The sequence below is a fragment of the Anser cygnoides genome, chromosome 1 (assembly GCF_040182565.1).
Source record: "Anser cygnoides isolate HZ-2024a breed goose chromosome 1, Taihu_goose_T2T_genome, whole genome shotgun sequence".
Classification (NCBI taxonomy): domain Eukaryota; kingdom Metazoa; phylum Chordata; class Aves; order Anseriformes; family Anatidae; genus Anser; species Anser cygnoides.
In genome coordinates this window covers 60889395-60911894 of record NC_089873.1, presented here as the reverse complement: position 1 = coordinate 60911894, position 22500 = coordinate 60889395, and the positions used below count along the sequence as shown (strand labels likewise).

At 41.5% G+C, this 22500-nt stretch overlaps 1 protein-coding gene across 4 annotated transcripts in view; it reads left to right on the top strand.

Annotated features, from left to right (window-relative positions):
• The window catches only part of TBXAS1 (thromboxane A synthase 1), a 247195-nt gene that overhangs the window by 63266 nt on the left and 161429 nt on the right, over positions 1 to 22500 (top strand). For all 4 annotated transcript variants that reach the window (XM_013173135.3, XM_013173133.3, XM_066997785.1 and 1 more), the window contains one exon: positions 3860 to 3953. In XM_013173135.3, the coding sequence (XP_013028589.3) occupies positions 3860 to 3953 (94 nt within the window). Of the gene's footprint in view, positions 1 to 3859; positions 3954 to 22500 lie in introns of those variants that run through there.

Below are 22500 nucleotides of genomic sequence, written 5' to 3'. Positions count from 1 at the left end.
ATGCAGCATCAGTTGCTTCTTTTTCCAAGGTTAATATTATAATCTAGATATTTATTCCTTGTAGAGAAGTTGTTCTGTATCTTTGGACATTTTGGTCATGTCCCAATATCTCTTCTATTTCTAGATTCTTTGAGATGAAGTATCAGAACCGCAGGTAGTATTTAAGATGAAAGGTGGAAATGTATATTTTTTAGCAATAATATAGCTGTGTATGTCTTTTTTTTTTTCTTTCATTTTCCTTATAAATACTCTTCAGCCTAGGGAAAGGCCAGTAGTTTTTAACATTGTCCTTTCTGTTTGCTAGTCTGATCAATAGACTTCTATCCTTAGTGTGCACACACAGAAACAGCATTTTTTATTTTGGAAGTTGCCTGCTACCAGATAAATCGGGGGGATAAATTAACACAGAAGTGCATTAAGTAGCAGATGAGAAATAAGACCTCCTGCTGGTGATAAGGCAGATTGAGAACCGTTTCATTTAGATGTCAGCTTCTCGAGATGAACATAGTGTGCCTACCTGCAAGACAATTCTGCCTGTTCACACTCTTCATCTTCTGGCCCATCTCCCCTTCTCAGCAACAAAACGTGGCCACTGTGTTCCCCGGCACTACTTAGCGCACAACTCTGCACGCTGCTGGCCAAGTGTGTGTCATGGGTGTGCTGAGTAGCTGAATCACATAAATTAGCCTGTTCCAGTTATCAGATGCTTCTGGCTGAAGAGGCAAAGGTTTGTGCCATGAAGCTGTCAGAGGCATGCATTGCTGGTGTTCATTGTGTGTTACACAGGACAGATTTTTTTTTAATTCGTAATTACTTTTTTAATGAACTCCAGAACACCCCTTCCTCTCCCTCCTCGCACCCTCCAGTTGGTAGGCATGAGCTGAAATATTGCAGAGGTGGGGGGTGGGGGAGAAGCTCTTAAAGTGATGATTAAGGTTGCAGAACATAAGCTGTTATGTTAGAAATGGCTAAAGTCAAGATTACCTTTGTAATTCTAAATATTCCATCTTCTGTGCATGCAACATGGTCAGTCCTGAAGCACTTGTATGCTCTTCTCTGCAAAACTACAGGCATTTCAACAGTACCAGAACTGGAATGAAATCAGAGATACAGAGCTGTATGTGTTTATTGATGAGATTTATTTTATTTTATTTTTATTGCTGACCCTGTCCATTTGTTGGTATGCTTCAGTGACTACAGTGCTTGTTTCCCATCTCATTGTAAACCATGTTCCTCTACGTTTTGAAAACCTACTTCAAATGTAGCTGAATGAAAAGTACCAGAGAAAAAACTCTTAGGAGGAAAAAGGAAAGCAAATTATTGGTATGGAGCTGCCAATAAAGTTCAGAAGCTAACGAAGATGAACTGCTCATCTAAGCATAAATAGTCCATGGAGTCCAGGTGTGCTCTTGTCTTATGAACCTGGGTGCCGAGTTTCGAGCACTATACTCATTAATTTTGCTCCTTCTGAAATATTTGGTGATCACATCAATTAATTGTGCTGTGTAAGACTGTTTGAGCCTGCAGTACAAGAAGATCTGGGGTCTACAGTGTCCAGTCTACAGTGAAATTAGAAGTTGGTTGCAGCTCTGGCTGCTGTTTTGTAACCTGTCATGTATGCCACAGTAAAAACATCCAGCAGAAAATGCTGCAAAATTGACTGGTTTCCATTGAAAGAGATTTTCATCTCTTCCACTGTTTACATACAGAAGATGAGGTCTTTGCTGTGACACAAAGACATTTTAGGCAGATTTCAAACAGCAGCAAAAAAAAAATCCTCTCTTTGGGGAAGAAAATGTATCATGTAGGCTGTTTGTCATTTTGAAGTTAAATTTTTTTTTCTTCCCAAAGAATATTAGCTATTTCAGCTTTTAAAAAAACAAGCAAACAAACCTTATTTTTTTAAAGCAGTTATGCAGCCAAAAAGTCAATAATATATATAAAATGTGTAATAAATTTTGACTTCTGTGCCTTTTTTTCCCACAATACCCTGTGATACTGAAATAGTACTCCTGCATAGAGACATCACTTCTATTTAGAGGGTTTGTGTTTGGGAAGGTTCGTATTGCCACATAGGAAGCACGTTGCTGATATTTAAATATATTCAGATCTGTATCTTCTGATTATAATTTTTGTAAAGTATCTTCACAAAAGAAAAGCCATTAAGAGAATAGGTACTGTGCTTCAGGAAATCTCAAGAAACAGAAGTACAAAAAGCTGCTAACTAGATACGCAAGTCCTGTTCTGTTTTGCTGGTCACGTGAGATTTAATACTCTTAATTTCCTATATTTCACTTCACAGCAGCATCTTTTCCCACCTGCTGAAGGGAAGGGCCTTTTTCTGCCACTGACTCTTTTTCTCCCCCATGTTCCCTGTCCCACAAGAATTGTGCGCTATTTGCCCATTTAATTAAGCCGAGACGTTCCTGCCTGCATCATGTAAGGTGTTTCAAATGAGGTGTTATGTAGCTTATGGGATCTGAAAGCAGACTTGTCCAAGTCATAGCAGTGGGTTAAGCACGGTCTTTGGAGTCATTGAGACTGTCAGCTGGGCTTAAGAGGGAGTCAGCTCACTGGGATCCCAGGGCACTGCTTCTGGCTATGTCTCTTATGCAATTCAGATGAATTGCAGGCTCAGCAGACTAAGGCAGCTGACATCATGACCCCTATACCTACACTATATGCAGTTCACGATTTTTACTTTGGGTTAGATTTAATTTGATCTCCAGGACCAAACAGTCTCACCGTGCTTGCGGTTCAAAGCTGAAGGACCACTAGTTAGTTCAGAACTGCCCTGTTAATAGATAAAGTATGAGAGCAGAGCCTCAAGTTCACTTTCTTCTCGGTTTCCTCTCAAGAAAGTGTAGTTCACATGTAACAAAATTGCCCCAGACATCGAAACATCATGCAGTAAGCAGGGGCAACGGGGAAGGTTCTTTAAAATTGTTATTGCTCTGAGCTGGGATGCTAATCAAGAGACAGCCTTTATTAATGTCAATTATCTTTTGCCTTGGTCCTCCTGGTGATAGTGTTCAATGTAATAATAATCAGTATTATTGTGTCTTTGGCTAATCAAAACTGCTGCTGTTAGCTCCTGTTCTTCCAGGTTTCACCACCTAAAGTCCACTGACTTAAACCCATGGTATGTATTAAGAAAGGAGGAGAGGGGGTAAAAGGGCTATGGGGTTGTTTCCTCCCCCACCCAGTATTGTCCCTGCCAACATGCCACAATTTCATCTGAAACAAGGGATGCACAAAGCTTTTCAGTCTGGGTTTTGTTTCCATGTATTTTTTATCTTTGTTTAATTTGCTGACTGGCAGCTGGAAAATCACTTAATCAGCATATCTGGCCCAAATACTAGGCTTGACTTGAAAACACTGACAGTGTCTTGGCTCACTCACAACTGCGACTAGTTTGAATTCCTGTTCTGTGATCTGTATAGGTAGTGGTGATAGAAGAAAAAGAAAATAATCATGTGAAGATCTGTCTTGCTTCTTTCCCAGCTGTGCCACAACGGTTGGAACCCAAATGCCCGTTTCAATCTCGTAACCGCATGTAGCTTTAGCGAGTTGCTTCTGATGCACACACGACCTCCTGGGGAAGAGGAGCAGCTCTCCATTTCCACTGCCCAGTTAGCGGGCCTGTGTTTGAGTCCCTTTGTTCTTCTGTCCTCAGAAGCACCAGTGCTTTGTGTTTGCTCCTGTGGCTGAGCAGTGCCACCTCACTGACGGTTCTGTTTGGCCAATACAGAAAGCGTCTTCTCCTTATCTGAACCCAGGGAAGCCACCTGAACCAGTTACTGTGGGAAGTCTTATCCTAACAAGGTCCAAAATTAACTTACTGCTTTATTTTTTCCAGGTACTCCACCTCTGCCTTCTCCAAACTAAGCAAAGTAGGGATCAGACATCCTCCACCTCTTCCTTTCATTGGAAACCTGCTCTTCTTCCGGGAGGTAAGGAAGCGTTTTATTTGTGTTTATCCAAAATGTTGGGAATTTTGGATACGAGGTAGGAGGGATTGAAAAGGATCCTACACTTCAGTAGTACCATCCCTTTAAGCGTCCTCCTCTGGAAAAAACAAGTAAAACTCAGTTCTTTGAGTGAATTTGTAGAGAGTTGTGTGCAAGCAGCACTAATTTCAGGGTAAAATAAACTTGAGGGGAAAGAAAATGCATAAGCTCCTGCAGTTAATTACTTGAGCTTTTCCAAGAAAGTTCATGCCCTCAGTGAAACAAACTTAGTTATGTGAATAGAGCAGATTACGATAACTAGCCCCAACTGGTTTGTTCTGAGTGGTTTTGGCTTGCACGACCTTTCTATTTGTTTGTGTTTTTGCTGATGGTACACATTTATTTTAAAGCTTGTAGCATTGCTTGGTCCTAAGCAGTAACTGGAATTGGCTACCACTGAATGCTGTTGTTCTGTGCCCCAAATGTTGCCATCCCGGACTGGGAGGGGAAGTACTGGGGATTCTGCCATCGGATTTAATTCACTCGCTCTTCCCACCCTTCACCTTCTGTCAGCCTGTTCGTGCTGGTGTTTTTTGTTCCTTGCTCAACTTTTATAAAGCTTCTGATTGACCAGGTTATGTTAATAATGAGGAGCTGCCATTTCTCTGGTTGGACTCTTACAGTAAAATCTCCCAAGTGTGTCTCTGTTATGTTCCAACAACTTTTCAGGAAATCTGGGCTAACTCCAGCTACAGCCCAATATCCTCTTTTAAGTGCATAGTCATCAATATCCATGCTGAGATTTGAATTATTAATGCGATTGTAGTGCTTCTTACCTTGGTTTTCATGGTGATTGTTCCGTCAATATCTGACTCATTACTAGGTAAAACCCATTTAAATACCAGTTTTACATGTACATCTGATTTCGTTTAGAAAATAGCATAAAAGGTGGACTTATTTGCTCTTGGTTCATTTGAAAAGGATTGACAGTTTGACTTTAAGATACAGGAGATGCTGATTGTATGGAATATGGACCAGTTCACCCTGATTGTTCTGGTTTGAATTCAGCTGGATGGCATGAAGTGACTTGTTCTGTAGGTCTTTGCTGACAAAATCCTCTTATCGTTAGTTACCTGCAAACACTTGCTGTAGGAAAAGCTGCCTGGAGACTAAATTATTTTGATATGCTGTGGATAGGTTTACCCTGTAATACTTACTGTATGAGTGGAAAGTTTCTGAAAACTATTATCTGTGATCTGCTAGGCAAATTTCATTACCGGTGTTGCATTTATAGAACTTGCATAAAGCAGGCTAAGGAAGAAAATGGACATAATTTTAGTAACTTCTGGGGAGAAAATAAGTAAAGGTAGCCATGAAACTATGTCTTGCAGTACCAAGAAATAAGAATTTCAGCCAGAGTTTTTAAGCAGTTAAGCACTGCAGGAACACAAGCCCCACCAGGCTGTATGTCCAGCACTACAAGGTTTCGCTGTCTGTCCTGTCTATAGTCTTATAGTCAATAGGAACAGGCAGGGATGAGTCCAAACTCTTTGTAATTTTTCTTTCTTTCTTCTCTCACGTTTTACCATGTTCTCTGGATCTGCTCCTGTGGCTGCTTTCTTCGAATTAGTGCTCATAGCAATGTGCTGGTAAGAGGAGGGCTGCTCTTATATTGCTGGATGTTCGTGACTAGAGCACTTTCAAGTTACAAGTGCTCTCACTGCAGGCAGTAGAGGACAGCTTCCATGTTCCCTCCCTTCCCCAGCAGGGGAGAGCTAGGAGCTCCCTCCCACCTTCTTCAGGACTGGAATAGGTTTTAGGGACTTTAGGGATTTAGCTGCCAGTGGTGCAAGAGCAGCAGTTTTTTTTTTGTTTGTTTGTTTGGTTGGTTGGTTTTTTTAGGAAGTAGCAAAACTACATCTATAATGTTAAGAAGTTCTTGCACGTTCATGCAGACACGTCTTTTCACTGAACTGGATATTTAAAGGGTCTTCTCTTTTAAATAGAGCAGCTCCTTCTTGCTCTGTGCATTATCAGCAATGTTGTGCATCGAAAAACACAAGCCACAATCCCACTAAAAGGGTCTTTCAGCCCTTGAACCATTTATGTCAGAGGAGTTCATGAATGGTGGCTAGGAGGAATGACTTCTCATGTGCTGTACAGGAATCTGCATACATGGAACTTGTACATTTCCAGTGTTGAATTTGAACTACAAATCAACACGGGTTGAAAACCTCTGTGTGAGAATGAGACTTAGAAATCAAAACACTTCAAAAATATGTTCTTCCAGGCCAAAGAGTATGCTCATCTCGTGGTTTTGGGCTTTCATAATTGCTAGAAATTTAAGGGGAAAAAAATGGAGAAGGAAAGTGAGTCCATCTGATATAATTGAGTAAATCACAGACCCGGGGATTTTAAGGAAAAAAAACATAAAACATCAAAAGGTATTGAAAAAATTGTAGGAGTAAGCAGCATTTTTTCAGCTTCTAATGGCATAAATTCAAGGATTTGCTCGCTTTCTCCCTTGCTTACATGGGTGTAAATCAGTTCTACTGATATTAGTGGAGGTTCTCATTTTACTGCACTGTATATGTGAACAGAACATCAGGCCTCATCATTCTCTTTGCTGTCATTATTATTCCATAAGTGTGTCTGAAAATGAATGAACAGTGCAAGCAAGATTTGACCAATAGTGCTGGGCTGTTCTTTCCTTTTTCTTTTTTAATAAACTTTCAAATGTATTTTAAATGAGAAAGTGTTTTCTCCATGAGATTTTTCTTGAAAGAGTTATTTTTCTCCAAGAAAATATATTGCCTGAGAAATGCCCAAAATAAGAGATGCTGTAATGTAGTGTCTCAGAAAAGAAGGGGAAGTGCTGAAAGTTAAGGGGATAAGGGAAATGCAACAGGAAAGACCTATCTCCATCACAGAAAAGTAGACTTTAAGAGCTGTCTTGGGGAAAACAAGGTTGTTTTACTGTAAGTTGCCCCTTTTCTCTCAAGTAAAATAGAGAGAGATAATCGCAGCCTGAAACTAAAACGTATCCACGTTAATCGGCTTATCTCAAAAATGAGAAGATATGAAATTATTACAGTTCTGCAGCTGGGAAATTATCAGAGTCCAAGATATTAGATTAAAAATTCTTCATTGCATGAGAACAAATTGTGGTGGGCAAGTCTGATGTAATAGTAAATATGATTAGGCTGTTCAAAAAAAATAAGCAGCATGTTCAATTTTCCTGGTAACTGAGCAGACTTGCAGCAGACAGACTAGCATTGTGCTAGGAACTCCTGACTGTTTCCCCCATCTCTCCACATACTGCATTTTTCCTACTAATCTGTGGATATTATTTTATTTTATTTTTTTGTCTCTGTAGCAGCATAACAGGAGACACAAAGCTATACACAGCATGGGCTTTGACTTTGAAGCCCATGCAGGTGCATGAGTGAGAGGGGCAGGCTACAAAAAAAATAAGCAGAACTATCCTATTAATTCCTAGACTAATGATTTTGTGACAAATGCTCTGAAAATCAAGAAAGTGCCCATGCCCTGTAAGCCTTCCTCCCAAAGAACCGTGGCAAACCCTTGACCTGTTGCTATGGCTGTGCTGTGCTTTTCTCCCTGTTTCCCATCCTTCTCTTAAAAGGCAGCTGTGCTGTTTTTAAATGTCACTGGCTCTGACATTTGAGCGGCTCTGGTCGCCTGGTACCATACCTGCCTGCGCTGCTCAACCTCCTGCAGAGCACTGCCCTGCCGCAACCTGGGGCTCGCCTCTCTGCTGTTTTGGGGTGGTGGTAGGTCTGCCTCGGCTGCCTTGTTTGGGGCTTGGTAGGCGGGCAACATGTGTGCAACTGGGTGATGCGCTTTGGGCCCCTGTGTTGGCGTGAACATGTGTTGCTCTCCTCTGAGTGCTCCTAGCAAGCTCCAGCGATGCTTTTGACTGGCTGCGTGCTTGCATCCCTGCCTTGCATTTTAATGGATGACATCACTCTCTTTAGCCCCTCTCCGCTTGGACAGGATACTCTTTGTTTACTCTGTTTATTTCTGCCTGGCCTACTTGTGGATCCTGGGCTACCCTAGAGCGGCCCATTTCTGCTGAATGGAAGTGGAGGATGTGTGGATGCTTTGTCTTGCTTTCAATTTGGGATCTAGCTGGGCTGTGTCGTTTTATGGCTGATGGGTGGGAGTGGAGAAGGAGGGGTGTGTGTGTGTGTGTAGGGAGGAAGCAGAGAGCAAATATCATCTTTTTCCACTACGTATCTGCCAAAAGCATCCTTTGACTGGGAAGTAAAGAAAAATAAAAGGCTGGGTCCTTGCAGGAACAAATTTAACCCCACGTCTAATTTGCAGCCTAGAAAGCAGTATCTCAATGCTTGGAAGGAGGCTGCAGCACTTACTGTACTGGAATTTAATGACACAGCACGTAAACCCAAACAAGGCTGGGGGGAGGCAAATAGTCAGGGTCAGGGAAAGGCTGTGGACCTGGATTTAATTACAAGAATAATATGGCTTACACTGACAGTGAAAGCCTGCATATGGTTTTGTGTTGCTTTGCACAGATAAATGAGAGGAGTGGGGTAGGGAGTGTGTGCTTTGCCTCTTGGTTGCCTTTTCTGGTTCCACACAGCTACCATGGCACCACGGACCAGCCTGGTGCACCCACTGTGGGCTGCTGACTGCCCTGACAAGCCTCACGGGGTGCTTCAGGTCTTCTCTCATGGCCTGGAAAAGTTCTTCTTGACTGGAAGGCCCATTTGTGTATTCCTGTCAAATGAAATGCCCGCACGTGGTGCGGCTCTGAATCTAGCCACTGCAGTCTACAACATGACAGAAAACCTGGGGTTAAATGTGTTTTTGCGTGTATCTTCATGTATCTGTAAAGCCAGTCTCTCTCCTTTTCAAATATGTGTGTTTTCCTAGCCTCAGCCGATGCCCTGTGCCACCTCCTTTGATCAGACGTTAGCACTGTTGGATACCCTGACAAAGACAGTGCGGTACCTGGCTGTGGGAGCCTAAAGCAGGAAATCGAGACCTGGCAATTAGTTGACTCCTGCTTGACTAAATGCTATTAGCACCCCTCAGTGGGAGCGGGACAGCTGTTTTCCCAGAAGGGCCTCAGGCAGAGCTGTGCTAGGGCACATCTCAGCTACTCCCTGAGCCTGTGGGACCTCAGCAGAGAGAGCAGCACATGTTCCTCAGAAAGCCTTCTGTACAGACATAATGTCCTTGGTGCTCCTGCACTTGACATTTCTGATCGCTGTGCTCACAAGGTATCCCTGAATGCGGTGTCAACAGGTTCTCTTTAAATAACCTCTATGGAAGCTAGAGATGGTATTGTAGGGCACAAAGCAACAGGCAGGTCTTTTGTGACAGAAAAAGAGGGGTGAATCATTGCTGCTTTGTTGGTAGGTAATGGTGACCCGAGAGCAGTGGTCATGAAAGATGGTTTTGCTTTTTTGGAATATAATATGTCTTGGAATAATATGTAATGTTTCTTTTGGAATATAAGAGGAGAAAGAAGTCTGAACTGTCCCTTTTGTATTCCAAGGAACAGCTCCTTGCTGTATGCCCTGTGCCGAGAGCACGTCCTACTGCTCTTTGCGCCATCCTGAAGAGGCCTGGATGGGCCCTTCCTGTAGAGACATAGAGTTATTGCCTCTCAGAGGAGATGAAAATTTCATTCATGAGCAACATCATGTCTTTGGTATTCTGTAAGCCATGTTTTGGTAGTTCCTTTTGGCATACTTCATGCTTGCTTGTGATAAGGAGGCAATAGCTGAGGCAATTGCTAGCTGTATGAGAAGGCTTTAACAGGCCTTTCCTGTTAAGTGGAAAGGGAATGATGTTTTCAACAGCAGCATAGCAAGTGAGAGCAGAGACTTTGCAATCATGCTCCCAGCTTTCCCCAGACTCCCAGAGTGATTTGGGGCAAGTTTGATTGGGACAAAGACTCCTTATTTTCTGAATAAGCAGATCCCCTTCTTTTGTTTCACCCTGTGCCTCTTTTTACCCGCCTACAAAATGGCTGGCATAAATGGTGTTCTGGTACATACATCTTGGTGTTTTTTTTATGTTTTTTTTTTTTTAATTTATCATGTTATGACGAAACGCTCTGATCGATGCCTAAGTGACTTCTCTGGGGACTTTCTGTGGTAGATCTGGGGACACTGATATCACTGCTGTCTCTAATAGACTGGTAAGTTTGAAGGCAGGAGGAAATTTAAACGGTCCATCAATAGACACAGACCAAAGAGAGCTGTGAATCGATGCCAGCCTGAGCTTTGGCCTATAAATGAAGGTGTCTGAATAAGGTGAGTCCCCAAGATCACCATACTGATGGACATTTCTCTGCTATTCCATTCCATTCCATTCCATTCCATTCCATTCCATTCCATTCCATTCCATTCCATCCTTGACCAAAATCATTGCTCTTTAATTGTTTTTTGGTGTCAATGGAGAAATGGCTACCCAATATCCATCAAAGTAGAGGTCTGCATCATTAAAATGGCATCTTGCTGCTGGGAGTGGTTTAGGGGAAGTTTGCAATGCATTGTGCCTCTTGGAGACTATATTTTCAAGTTCATCACAGCAAATTCCAGAGTGTTATCAGTAGCCTACTCTTTAAGAAGTGCATACTGCTAGGTTAAAGCCAGCTCTGGCATGAAATCTAGCACCAGAGAACATAAAACAGGCATCCTACACGATAGTTGGGTTCAGGGAATGAAAATAATGCAGATAATAATGCAGATAATGCAGGGAATGAAAATAATGCCATAATAATAGTAGCAGCATATAGTGTAACCCAGTGTAACTGCTCAAACTGGAATTTTCCTTGGACTCTGTAGTCGTACAAAAGAACTAAGATTCCTGCAAGAAATATGGACCTTCACCTTGAAGAATGGCTTCATAGTGATGTGACTGAACAAGAGGACTTACAGCTGTTGTGATAAATTTAATGGGCTTCTACACATGGTCTTAAAAAAAAAAAAGGGGGGGGGGAATATTTCTTAGATCTGATTGTCTTCCATTCAGTTTTGTCTGTATTTACATCAGTGCTGGCTTGGAGAGAATTGGTTTGGAGTAAATACAAAATCTGCTATGCCTTGAAATTAAAACAGAAAGCAATAGACTCAGTGCTGCAGTTAGTAAGAGCAATCTCTGTTGTTTTAGATGAAGCTGTAACTTGTTCATATTACATGTAGATCTGGAGTTTAGTGGTATCATATGCTGCTCACCTTCCTATTGTGACGTGTAGAAATCCATGTTCAGAAAAAAGTTCTTCTGTGACAGCAACATCAGTACTTAGAATGATGGCCAGGTATCAGTTGTAATGCTAAAATTATAGCCAGCTCAGATTGGTTGTTGAGAATAGTTGTTATCCATGAGCCAACAAATTTAGCTGAGTCTTAACTTCATTAGCAGTGTCTAAATGCATTAGCCATATGCTCCTCAGCATATGGGTAAATACATAACAATTTATTTTCATTAGGGTTTTCTTGCAAGTGCTGCTAACCAAAGCTCCACTAGAAATGTTTATAGCATGACACGTCTCTTCAGATAAGAAGCTGGCCTTCTGCATATCAAGTCATCCTGAAAGGGTAGCAAACAAATACTTCTCCTGCCCTTTTCTGAAGTAGGATGGTACAGCTGCTGTACGTCTGGTCTGCTGCAACTAGCTGTTCTCAGTTTTATGTTCAAATAAGTGTTAGTGTTAGAAGGCTCTGGAGAACTGCCTGTTCAAACACGTACCATTAAATCCCCAGTATTCCTTGTGTACTGTCTTCTGTCTGACTACAGTGCACTTTGGGTGGCACCACCTGCTTGTGGCTTTACCTGAATGTAAGACTTACAACCCACTGGGTTCTTCACCTTTCCTTTCCTCTCCTCCCCAAGAAGGAATTGGGGATGAATTTGAACTTTCCCTAGGAGGAACAGTTTCTGAAATTAGGTCTTAGTCACAGCCCTCAGTCAAATGGATGCAGTGTTGGGAAGGACAGCATAAGTTTGCAGAATGGGCACTGGGACAGAGCCATGAGGAGTTAAGTAGCAGTATCTGTGGTACAGGTGCAAAGCAGCTGTTGCATGCTTGGGCTTTTGTTATATTGTCAGAAATAGGTGAAATGTTGTCTTCTGGAGTGCTCTTTTTTTTTTTTTTTTGACAAATATTTATGAAGTTTAATCCAGATATTAAAGTTGCCTAGGTAGACGCGGAGATGTAAGAAACGGCCAATGTTGTCTGGGGGCTATAAAGTTCAAAAGGAATCTAACTCTCCACATACTCAGAGGCCTCAGCACTTGTCTAAGTGCAGACAATAAAGTGAAACCAGAATCAACCAGATTTGCTCTTGAGTCAGGTTTGTTTGAGGAAGAAAAAAGCAGTTTTTCAACAGGAAGTCTAAACAAACCTCTGTACTTTAAAACCAGGTATCTCAACTTGCTATTGGCTTTTCTTTCTGTTTTCACTTTGCCATGCAGTGGAATGACTGATATAGTCTTGGGTTGTCCTTGTACTTTTTAACTTTTCATTTTTTTCCTTTGCTATTATCATTCTATTTTGTAATTCTTAAATATTTCATGACTATTAGGTGACTTCTAATAATATACAGGGAAAAGTGAAAATTTCTTTGAAAAATTATATTGGGACACTTCTAAATATTCAGGCAGAGAAAAAAAAAAAGAAAAAAGAAAAAAAAAAAAAAACAAGCTGCTCACCGGACATTCTTCTTGTAATGGTGAAATAGAATTGTGACTGAAAATTACAAGCAAGAGAAAAAGACATTGAATCCTAGGTATACGTTCTAAAATACTCCCAAATATATCCATAATAAATGTTGTGGGGTGGCGGAACAAAACATTAAAATAAATGCAAATTACTCTTTATTATTTTTTGTCACATTCTAGAGGTGTTGTCCAAGTGTCTGATGACCTTTTCCAGTTCTGGGAAAGTCAGACTTCCCAAAGTCTTCATTGTTTTGGCTTTTATTTGATTTTATGTCTATATATTGAAACATCAGGTGGGAAGCCCTGGATGGGGTAAAACACCTTGTGGCTTTACAGGGTAGTTAGTCTAGGAAATATGTACATAGAGGTATGAACAAGAAATTGGTGATTGATACATGAATTTTACAAGGGTTACAGCTTACAAAGTGATGAACAAATCTGCTTTGATAGGTTAATACTCAAGAACATATAATGTTTTGTGAAAAACATGAGGCAAGGCAGCTGGGGAAGGGTGGCATTTGAGTTATCTTTCTTTGTGCTGCACATCTGAGGACAGTCTTGGACAGGATCACCTTGCAGACAAAGTGTGGTGGAAAAGGCTCTTTATCACACACAAGAAGGGAATTGGAGACCTTTGAGGGGGGAAAAAGATGCAGTTGGTGACCTTATACTGGGGGTCTCTATTTTAATAAAGAGTCTCATATAGTTCATGACAGATAGAATTAGGAACCATGCAAGTATCTTGTAGTTATATTTGTGTTTATATTTTTCACTATCTCTTTTTTTTCCCCCCCCAATGCCCCAGGGAACCATCTCAGAGACCTCATAAATGTGAGATTTCATTTTCTAATGCTATTTCATTTCCTGGATGGAGGACCTGCCACAAGAAGACCAGACCTCAAATTATAATAGCCCTATAAATAACTCCCTAAGGCAAAAGGGAAAAAGAAAGCCTTTGAAAGACAACTGCAAATACAAACATGGAGGTGTTTGGGTTCTTGCAGAACCAGACTAAGAAGCTCCTAATTAGGACATCATTTATTTAGTGTAAGGTTAGTGGGCTTTTTGGGTTTCCGTGTTGTTTATCTCTGTGCTCTGTTTACTTAAACTTGCATCTCAAAAGTCCTCTGAGGTATTTTGCTCAAGTTTAATTTTCTACAGTGTTTTGGTGTCTTTTGGCCTGTCTTTAGAGCCTGCTAGAAAATGGAGTTCCCAGGTAAAATTGAAAATGATCAAACTGACTAAAACAATTACAAATCAAGTAAAAAAAATAGTCTGAAAATGTAACTTTCTTCTTTCTGGGTGAAATCATTTTATTTCGGAAGACCCAGACCCAGGCTGTCTGCCTGCTTTCCACTGGAAATCTGTGCAGAATTGGCACATTGACTAGAATAAAAACATTCCCGAGGAATCGGCATGTTCTGTCAAAACATTTGAACAGCTCCCGTCTCCCTGAACACAGCACTGTTACGGAGCCTGCAAAGGGAGCTCTGAGACTGCGACGCGGCTGTGCTGGCTCCTCTTCCAGCCTCCCAGCTCAGATCCACCTTTTTGCATAGTTATGGGCAAAGCGCTGTAGGTTAAATTGTATTTAGTGGTGGTGGGAGCAGGGAAGGAGGTCTGTGAGAGCCTTTTGCATCCTGATGTGACCTGTGGAAGGGCTGAAGATGAGTGTGGTCTTTGTGCTTTCTCCGTTCTTGTGAAAGCAGCGTTTATGTGTGTGGAGAAGTGAGGAAGGTGAGGCTGTGGGACCCCAGTACCTGCCTAGAGCAGCTTGGGTCAACATAATGGCCAAGGCCAGCTGGGCTGGCAAAGCTGAGCTCTAGGGGAAGCTCTGCTGCACAGGGGCAGGATTCTCCTGTGGTGGATGCCTCTGTGGTGCCTCTCGCTGCTGCACAGGTCTCCACTATGCATGGGCTCAGCCAAACAGCAGTTTGATCTTTCTGTTGTGGAGTAATAGTGAGTTTTCTCATGGATACTTTTTGGGACTTGGATTGCTAAAATAAATAATATATCTTTGACTAGAAGATAATATATAGCAATTATAAAATGTAGCTAAGCAAAGTGTGTCTAGTGTCCATCCTTGCAGCAGGACACCAACTGCTTTAATTTTGCTAAGAAGTATCTTACTCCTCCAGCACTGAGGTGAAGGGGGTCTCACTGGCGGGTTCTACTCAATACAAATGAGCATGAAAACCAGGCCTGCAGCCAATTTACCAGAGGTGCTGTCTATCTGTTGTTGAAACTAGTTGCTTGGGAATGTAATTTTATAATTCTTGTTACCAAAACTGATATCCCCTGACTGACCACAGCTAAATTAGTTTTTATTTTTGCTGAATTTCTGTGTAGTTGCATGATAATTCATTGTGGGGGACAGCATGTAGTCAGTGGTTTGAACCAAATGAAGTTTTTCTTTATATTGGAAACAATGATGTGTACTAAGCAATGCTTTACTGTGCCAGTGAACTAGCAGATGGTGCCTTTAAGGCTGCTCATGTGACAATAGCCTGTCTGAATGAGTATCGTACCTACTTTTCTAAACCCTGTCTGGCAGAAAAATCCTTTGTAAGGTAGCATAACAGTAAACAAGGTGGAAAGGCAAGCAACCATACGCATGTGCTTGTCTTGTACATTGTGGCACATGTCCACGCAGCAGTTCAGACAGAGGGTTTTTGATAAAAGCGGCGTCATTCAGAAACATGATGGAAGAGAATGATCTATGCCATGCAGACCAGGGAGGGCAAAGGTGGCTTATAAACAATCCCTGCCTCTGTTTGGGTTAGTGGCAGCACAGCGATCTCGTAGGGGGTGGGAGGTGAATGTGAATTCCTAACTCTTTTACTTATCCCCTGGGCCAGAAGAGCCAGATGTGTTGCACAGGCAACAAATTTAATCTGTGAATGATCATTCCTGATGGATTCCCTCCATTCAGTCCAAAAGTTACATTACTGGGCCACAGCCCACTTCAAGTAGACAGACAAGACCACCCAATCTGATGCCTTTAGGGAAAGGAGAAGGTGGAATTACCGTAATGAATAACTTTATGCAAGCAGTTGTACACACTGTGGCCAAAGTTCATATACGGGTGCCTAATCCAGCTAAAGCAACACAGGAACCTAAAAGTGTAACTGCATGACTCTCAAAAGTTAATAGGTGTTGTTACCTTCATGTGCTGCTGTAACTCCTCTTATTTAATTACCCCATGTTTAGTACTCTGCACTTGTAAATTCTGGCTCGAGCATAAACCATGCTGACAAAAATATATTCACCTCTGGAACTGAGGGGAAGGGAATTTACCATTCCCACAGTCGTATGGGAGGAGAAAAAAACCCGTGAAAATCCTTCTGTGGACAACTATGGGAAATATATGTTAAAAGGCTTTGAGACCTCGCACAATGATGAGCTCAGCTATTTGTATGAGAGGTAACTGGCTGAAACAACCTTGTCAGAACTGAAGCCTCTTAACATACTGTATTACTGCCTTCCAAAGGTCTGACAGACTCAGGTTCTTGCAGTCTCACCATTGTCCAAATGCAGGAGTAGTTGCTTGATTTGCAAAAAGCTCATCTGCAGAGGCAGACCTGAAAGAGAGATTCTGGCAGTTCTGCGGGTGAAGAAAATGAGGGCTCTGGCTACACCAGTTTTGCTTTACCACCCCTTGAGACCAACAGCCAAGTGTCTGCTGTCTACGTTGGCCATGGGAGCAGCTAGTGGTCGCCTCCTCCCAGACTGTGCAGAGAGAAGCTGTGGCAAGGCTGTAAGCTGCGTTTGCATCCAGCGGGCTCTTGCTCGGCACCTCAACGACGGCTGCCTTCTCAGAGCCTCTTGTTGCTGCAGGAACAGTTTATATTACACAGAGGAGGATAATGGCTCAAAACATCCCCACTGGAATAAATAAGCATCTTAAGTTGAGAGTTCAAACACAATTCGCTTTTCCACTCCTTCCTTAGTCAATCTGGTTATTTTTGTTTGGCTTCGGAAAAAATACAAATAAGTGTTAAATTCATGTTTAAAAGATTGCCTCTCTTCAGAGAAATTTGTTATCCTTTTTCTCATTTTCAACAAGGAAAACTTGCCTTTGCAGCAGAGATTTTGACATTAAGTGTCTTGATAGAATAATAGGCGTGAGATGGATTGCAATCTATTGCCTCAAGACTTTGCCAATCATAAACTAAAATCAGTTAATGCATTGAGTTAAATCTTGCTATGTTGTGAAATGTGCTAGTAGTATTAAAAAAATCAATCCAGAAAATATATTGATTATATTATCTCCATAGCAACAAACAATAATGGGATAACGTTAGCTTAATAATTGTGCTTTGTGAAAACCTTTCAGAATAATTACTGCATTGTGGTCTTTTCACGATGTGGAATGTAATAATGTTTCTTCCTTGACTGCAGTCACCATCAGCACTGCGTCAAGAGATGCTGTTTTTGTGTGCATGCATATGTATCCATGGGTAATTTTGCTCCGGGTGAAACAATTTAGCTGACTATTTTGGGACCCATTTTTAAATGGTCAAGACCACTAATTGGCAATTGTTTTCCGTGTGGTTTGTTTTCCCCCCACCTCCTCCGACAACTGGCTACTGTAAAAAGAGGCCGTTAACATTCTTTCTCCTGCCTCTCTCTTTACACCCAGAAAAGGTTTTGGTACCTAACTAAGCTAAATGTCCAGATACTATGTTAAAGATCTGAGGGAGAGAGGAAAACCCTGCTCTAAAGCCAGTGCTTCAAAGCTGTTTCTTTAATTGAATTTAACCTGTCATCCTCTAGAAATAACCTGTTCCGCAGGAGCAGAGATAGCTGTCTGTGTTCTGGAGGATATGATTCTCTTTGGCATCCTGCATTGTCATATAATTAACCTGGGGCTGTTCTTAATGAGCATATAGGAATTCTAATATATGTGTATGAGCACAACAGTTTTAGCCTGAAATTTAGTGGGATAGATACTTACACTCTTCATCGGGGCCTTGATTTTTATTTTTACTTCCAGATTGACCCCATAATTTTGCTCCTAAACTAAAAAGAGGTATTGACCCAAGACTTTTGAAGAGGCCAAGTTTTTAGAGTGGTCAAAACAAACAACAAAAAAAACCCCAGCTTAATCCCTGGAGTATAAGCAGCTCTAGATGGTCCTGTCCCTATGAAAGCCCTCGGGGGCCTTACAGTGATTCAGGAGTCCATTCACTTTCTGGTCATGCTGGCATTTCCTGATGTTTTGTCCAAGGGCTGGGTTTAGAGCTTGGCTAGTAAAGAGCAAGCTGCTGCCACTTCTCTTATCAGCAGGAGCTTCCTTATAGCTTTGGTAGGGTGTCCTGCCTCCCTCAGTGGTGTGGCAGGATGCCCCTTTACTTCCCAGGGCACAAGCAGATGCCTTATTCTCTGATATTGACTCCTCCAGCCCTTTTTCTGGAGGACAAACCAGAGACAAACAGTGATGTTAGGTTAAGTTTTTAGCATAATTTCTTAATGCTACACTGTATTATTTCAGCTCTTAATTCCAAACAGAATTTTTCTTTCTAATATCAATTAATTTGTATTCTTACCATTTACCAGACTGTACTCCCTTTTTCTTTGAGGACCTGCAGAAGAAAGCCCTTACCTTGGAACTGCTAATGAGCATTATAGGACCACCTTGGAGCCAGGAATGTCCAAACCCTCAACACTGTCAGGGATGGCAATTTGGTACTGTATCCGTAAGAAATGCAGTACAGTGCAAGAGCAGACGGTTCTCAGTTTGAGATGATGTCTTCATCAGGAGCTTGCTTATGCTGTTGTTCCCTGCACGTTGTTTTCCTCTACAGTCCCTCCAGGTTGTTGCTTTACAGGGAGGGTGTAATGGAAGAGTTGACTCCTGTCCCAGGCAGTGCTTACTTTCTGCCAGTGTCCTGGTCCTCTAGGAACAGAGCTAACTCACAGGGAGAGGGAAGAGCAGTGGTTGCTCTCAACTTCATGCCTTGTGCCAAAGTATCCAATTCTTTAGCCACTGTACTGAATGGGGGTGCCAAGTGTCTCTCTTCTCTTCTGGGTGTAGATGAAAGCAGCTGTGACAGGGCAACTAAATGCATCAGTTCTCTGGAAAATACCTGCTATTTGCAGGTGTGCAGCATCATTCATGCATTCATTCATTCAAAAAAAAAAATAAGGTCTGGACAGATTGACGAAGCTACAGTCGAAGCTATGACTGAGCCTTTGCTGTGGTGCCGTGTGCTCACTCTGGGTTCTAGCCTTGCTGATCATGAGATCTGTCCCAGATTCTTGCTCCACTGAAGCCCCGTGTTTAGTTTCCTTGTGCTATCTCAGCTCTTGCTGTTCTCCCTGATTCTCTCTCCAGCCTGTGCTGGGCTTGGCACTGTGTGTTTCAGTCTGCCTTGTTCCAGGGAGGCCCAACGTGTCTTTCCAGTGCATCTGTTCTCCGTGCTTGGATCCCACCAGCTACCACCTGGGTGGCTTGGGTCTTGAACAGTGGTTGGCTTCAGAACAGAACGTGAAAAGTAACTTACCTCAGGAAAACAAGGAGATTTTATTGAAATAATTATTTTAGGCTAGGCAAAGAGTCAACTGTGTGGTTTGGTGTGGCTTTTGGGGCTGCAGCTTGTCTTATTCCAGAAGGAATAAAACTATTCCGTTCTGCATAGGATCTCACAACACGTTTCTGTCTGTAGTGGTTTAGGCTAAGGCTGTCCTACCTGGTCGGCTGTGTGTCTGGGAGCAGGATGAAGCACATAAAGTGTTTGTTCACATGGCTAGGGTGAAAGATGCTCATAGCTCAGCAGCCACATGCCCCCTTGTGCCCTGCTGAACGTATGGGCTCACCTTGGGGCTTGTGTGTGTCAAGCTGATTCGTCTGCCCTTAGCCTCGTGGCTTTTCCAGAGGTGCCATATGATAGATAGGAGCAAAAATGGGTCTGTCCATGCTACAGATAGCAGCATGCTCGGTTCTGCATCAGAGGGCACTGCAATCTATAGGGACATTTTTCTGCTTTCATGCTTGAGAGCCTGCATCTATACAAGGTGGGAATTCAGCAGGAGGAAGCTGGGCTTGTCCAGCTATGTTAAAATTACGGAAGTAGTCTCGCTATTCTCCAGTAATGCATTAAGTGGCATGATTAATGTGTCACATGTAATGCTCTTTCCAGCTCTCTTCCCTTTATGGAATACTCTGCATGCAGTGCTTTGATTTGGGCACTGGTTTGTGTGCTAGAGTTGGCACAACATATGATCAAAATATGGGAGCGGAACATGGATGGAGTTTGTGATAATCTTTAGTTCTTTCAGATTTTTTTTTTATAGTTTCAGACTTGATGGTTACAGATAATTAAGTGATATTGATTTTTATAATCAATTCATAAACCACAGTAGAGACCCCTGGCCCTATGCAAGGGAAATGTCTCTGAGGAGGCTGAGATATTATCACCCATTGAATGAGTAATGTTGCTTCCTAAAGCTGAGGGTTTTCTTGAAATCCACCTGTCTAAATAATACCTGCTTGGGTGCTAGTGAGTTAAGGCAATACGAGATAGCCCAGAGTTTGAATCAGAAAAGAGCTTAAGCACTGTGACTCCAATTCTGTAGATGAAGAAATACGATTTGCATATGGACGTGTAACTTTTCTAGTATTTTTTTTTGTCTGTTTGCACTGTGTGGTGCCAAAGAGAAACTGTTACACAATGGGATCGGTTAATGCCTTTTATCCTGAAAAATGACATTTTCATAACCTAAAGGAATCTGTTATTGCTGGAGCTGAGAAGAGGAACACTCTTCAGTAGCAGAGAAAATACCTGAAGGGAAAGAGTCCCTGCCTCCCTTTCTTGGGAAAGAAGTCAGCTTTCATTTCTCTAGATGCCAACTTGATGCCCCCTAAAACAGTACTGCATTGTCAGAGTACTCCCAAAATGTTTGTTTTCCTTAGATTTAACTAGCATGTCTGCCTGTCTGTCCTACAAGAAGTTTTTCTCATTTGTTTAGATCATGCAATTGCTGTTTTGCTCCTCTTAAGGGAGGCCAGCAAAGAAAAGTAATAAAACTCATTCACCATTAGTGATGTGCTGAATGCTTATGCTAATCCATCTGAGAGCCATTGAGCACACAGTGAAAATACACATTGCAATGGTCTTCTATTGCACAATGAATTCCCTCCTATAGAGAGCACTGTAATTCTCTGTTTTCCTGTTGTAATTTGAGGATGTAGTAATATTAAGAAAGGCAACAAAGACAGTTAGTGATCCAGTGGAATTACATACAAGAAGAGAGAAAATCTTATTGTGTAGGAGAGAATTGTCTTCTTTCCAAACTGAGTGCAACTTAGAAGAGATTTAGTTGAAATTACATAGTCTAGTAAAAACAAGATCCATCATTCCTTTCTCTCTCTCTCTCTTTTTTTTTTTTTTTTCCAATTTCTTGACTTCTTATAAATGTATATTTATCACAGGATCAGAAATTGCAGTTTGTCTGTAAGACCTCATGGAGCCTTTCATGAACAAACATTGCACAAATTGTATTTCTCTTTGTACGTGTCTTCATAATAACATGTTTTCTGTTTTTGATAAAGGTTCCCAGAAGCTTGCATACGTGTCTTCTGTGACATTTGCTATTAAGTAAAATAAGGGCCAAGCAGGTTTATATGTTATCTAGACAATAGTCTTAATAAAAATAGTAAAGTTGCAATTATAGCTCTACAGCAGATATAAAAAAGGTCTAAGCTAATGGCAGGCAACTTCCAAATAGATAAAAGGAAATATGACTTTTGCCAGTGTAATCAGTCTGGAGAATTCATCACTGCAAGAATCAGGGAGTCAAGTACAGCAGCTGGAATAATTTGGGGGGTCTGAGTAATTTTATGACTAATTACATTTATAGCTATGCATATTATGATAAGAGTAATTGAATCTTAAGCTAACAGTTGGATGAGGAAGAAACCTTCTATTTAAAACATTTTAGAGTTAACTGTGTATTTGTTGGTGTGTTGTTTTTTTTTTCCTCTTGCCTTTCTCTGAAGCCTCAGGCATGTGATATGTCTGAATGTTCAGAAATAGATCAAATTTGTTGATATTCCTATCTCATATACTGTCTGTGTTTCAGTGGCAGAGAAGGAATGGTTTTGTAAGATATCAAGAAGGACTGAGAAACTTGCAACTCATCTCTGGCTCTTCCATTGACTTCTTGTGTGGCATTTGGCAAATTGTTTAATCTCGTGTATGTCCAATTCCCCACCTGTGACAGATGGGCACTTACCATCCCAGAGATGTTGTGGAAATGAAGTTTGTAAAGTGAAATGAGATTGAAAGTAGAAAGACAAAAGGAAAGTGAAAATCTTACTGCAGCAGGCCAAATTAATGTTTGAGGCCATATCTACGTGGGAATGCTTTGGAAAGTTAAGGTGAATCAACTAGAAATGTGATCGCACTGTGCATATATGAAATTTTCACTAGAGAGAAGTCTCTTTTATTCTGGAAGTGGCTGTATGACACCTTAAGGAGTGTAGGACCAGAATAGATGGGCTAGGTCATTGATCCTTCTCTCTTTTTTTCTAAGTATTCCCATCCAGCCATGTCCTCTGCATCAAAACCCTCCTCGAGGTTCCTGCCTCCAGTATTCTGGCTGGGAGGCTGTTCTAAAATCTTACTGCTTTGATAGTCTGTAACTTTCACCTAATTGCTAGCAACATTTATCTATGGCCAGTTTATATTCATTTGATCTTTTAGTAATGTAGGCCTTTATATTAAATAGATATTTTCCTTCCCTGATGATTACTTCCAGTACATTTATAGACAGCAAGCATATCTCCTCCCTTTGGTCTGCTAAAATGAACCTTTGGTTTGCTAAA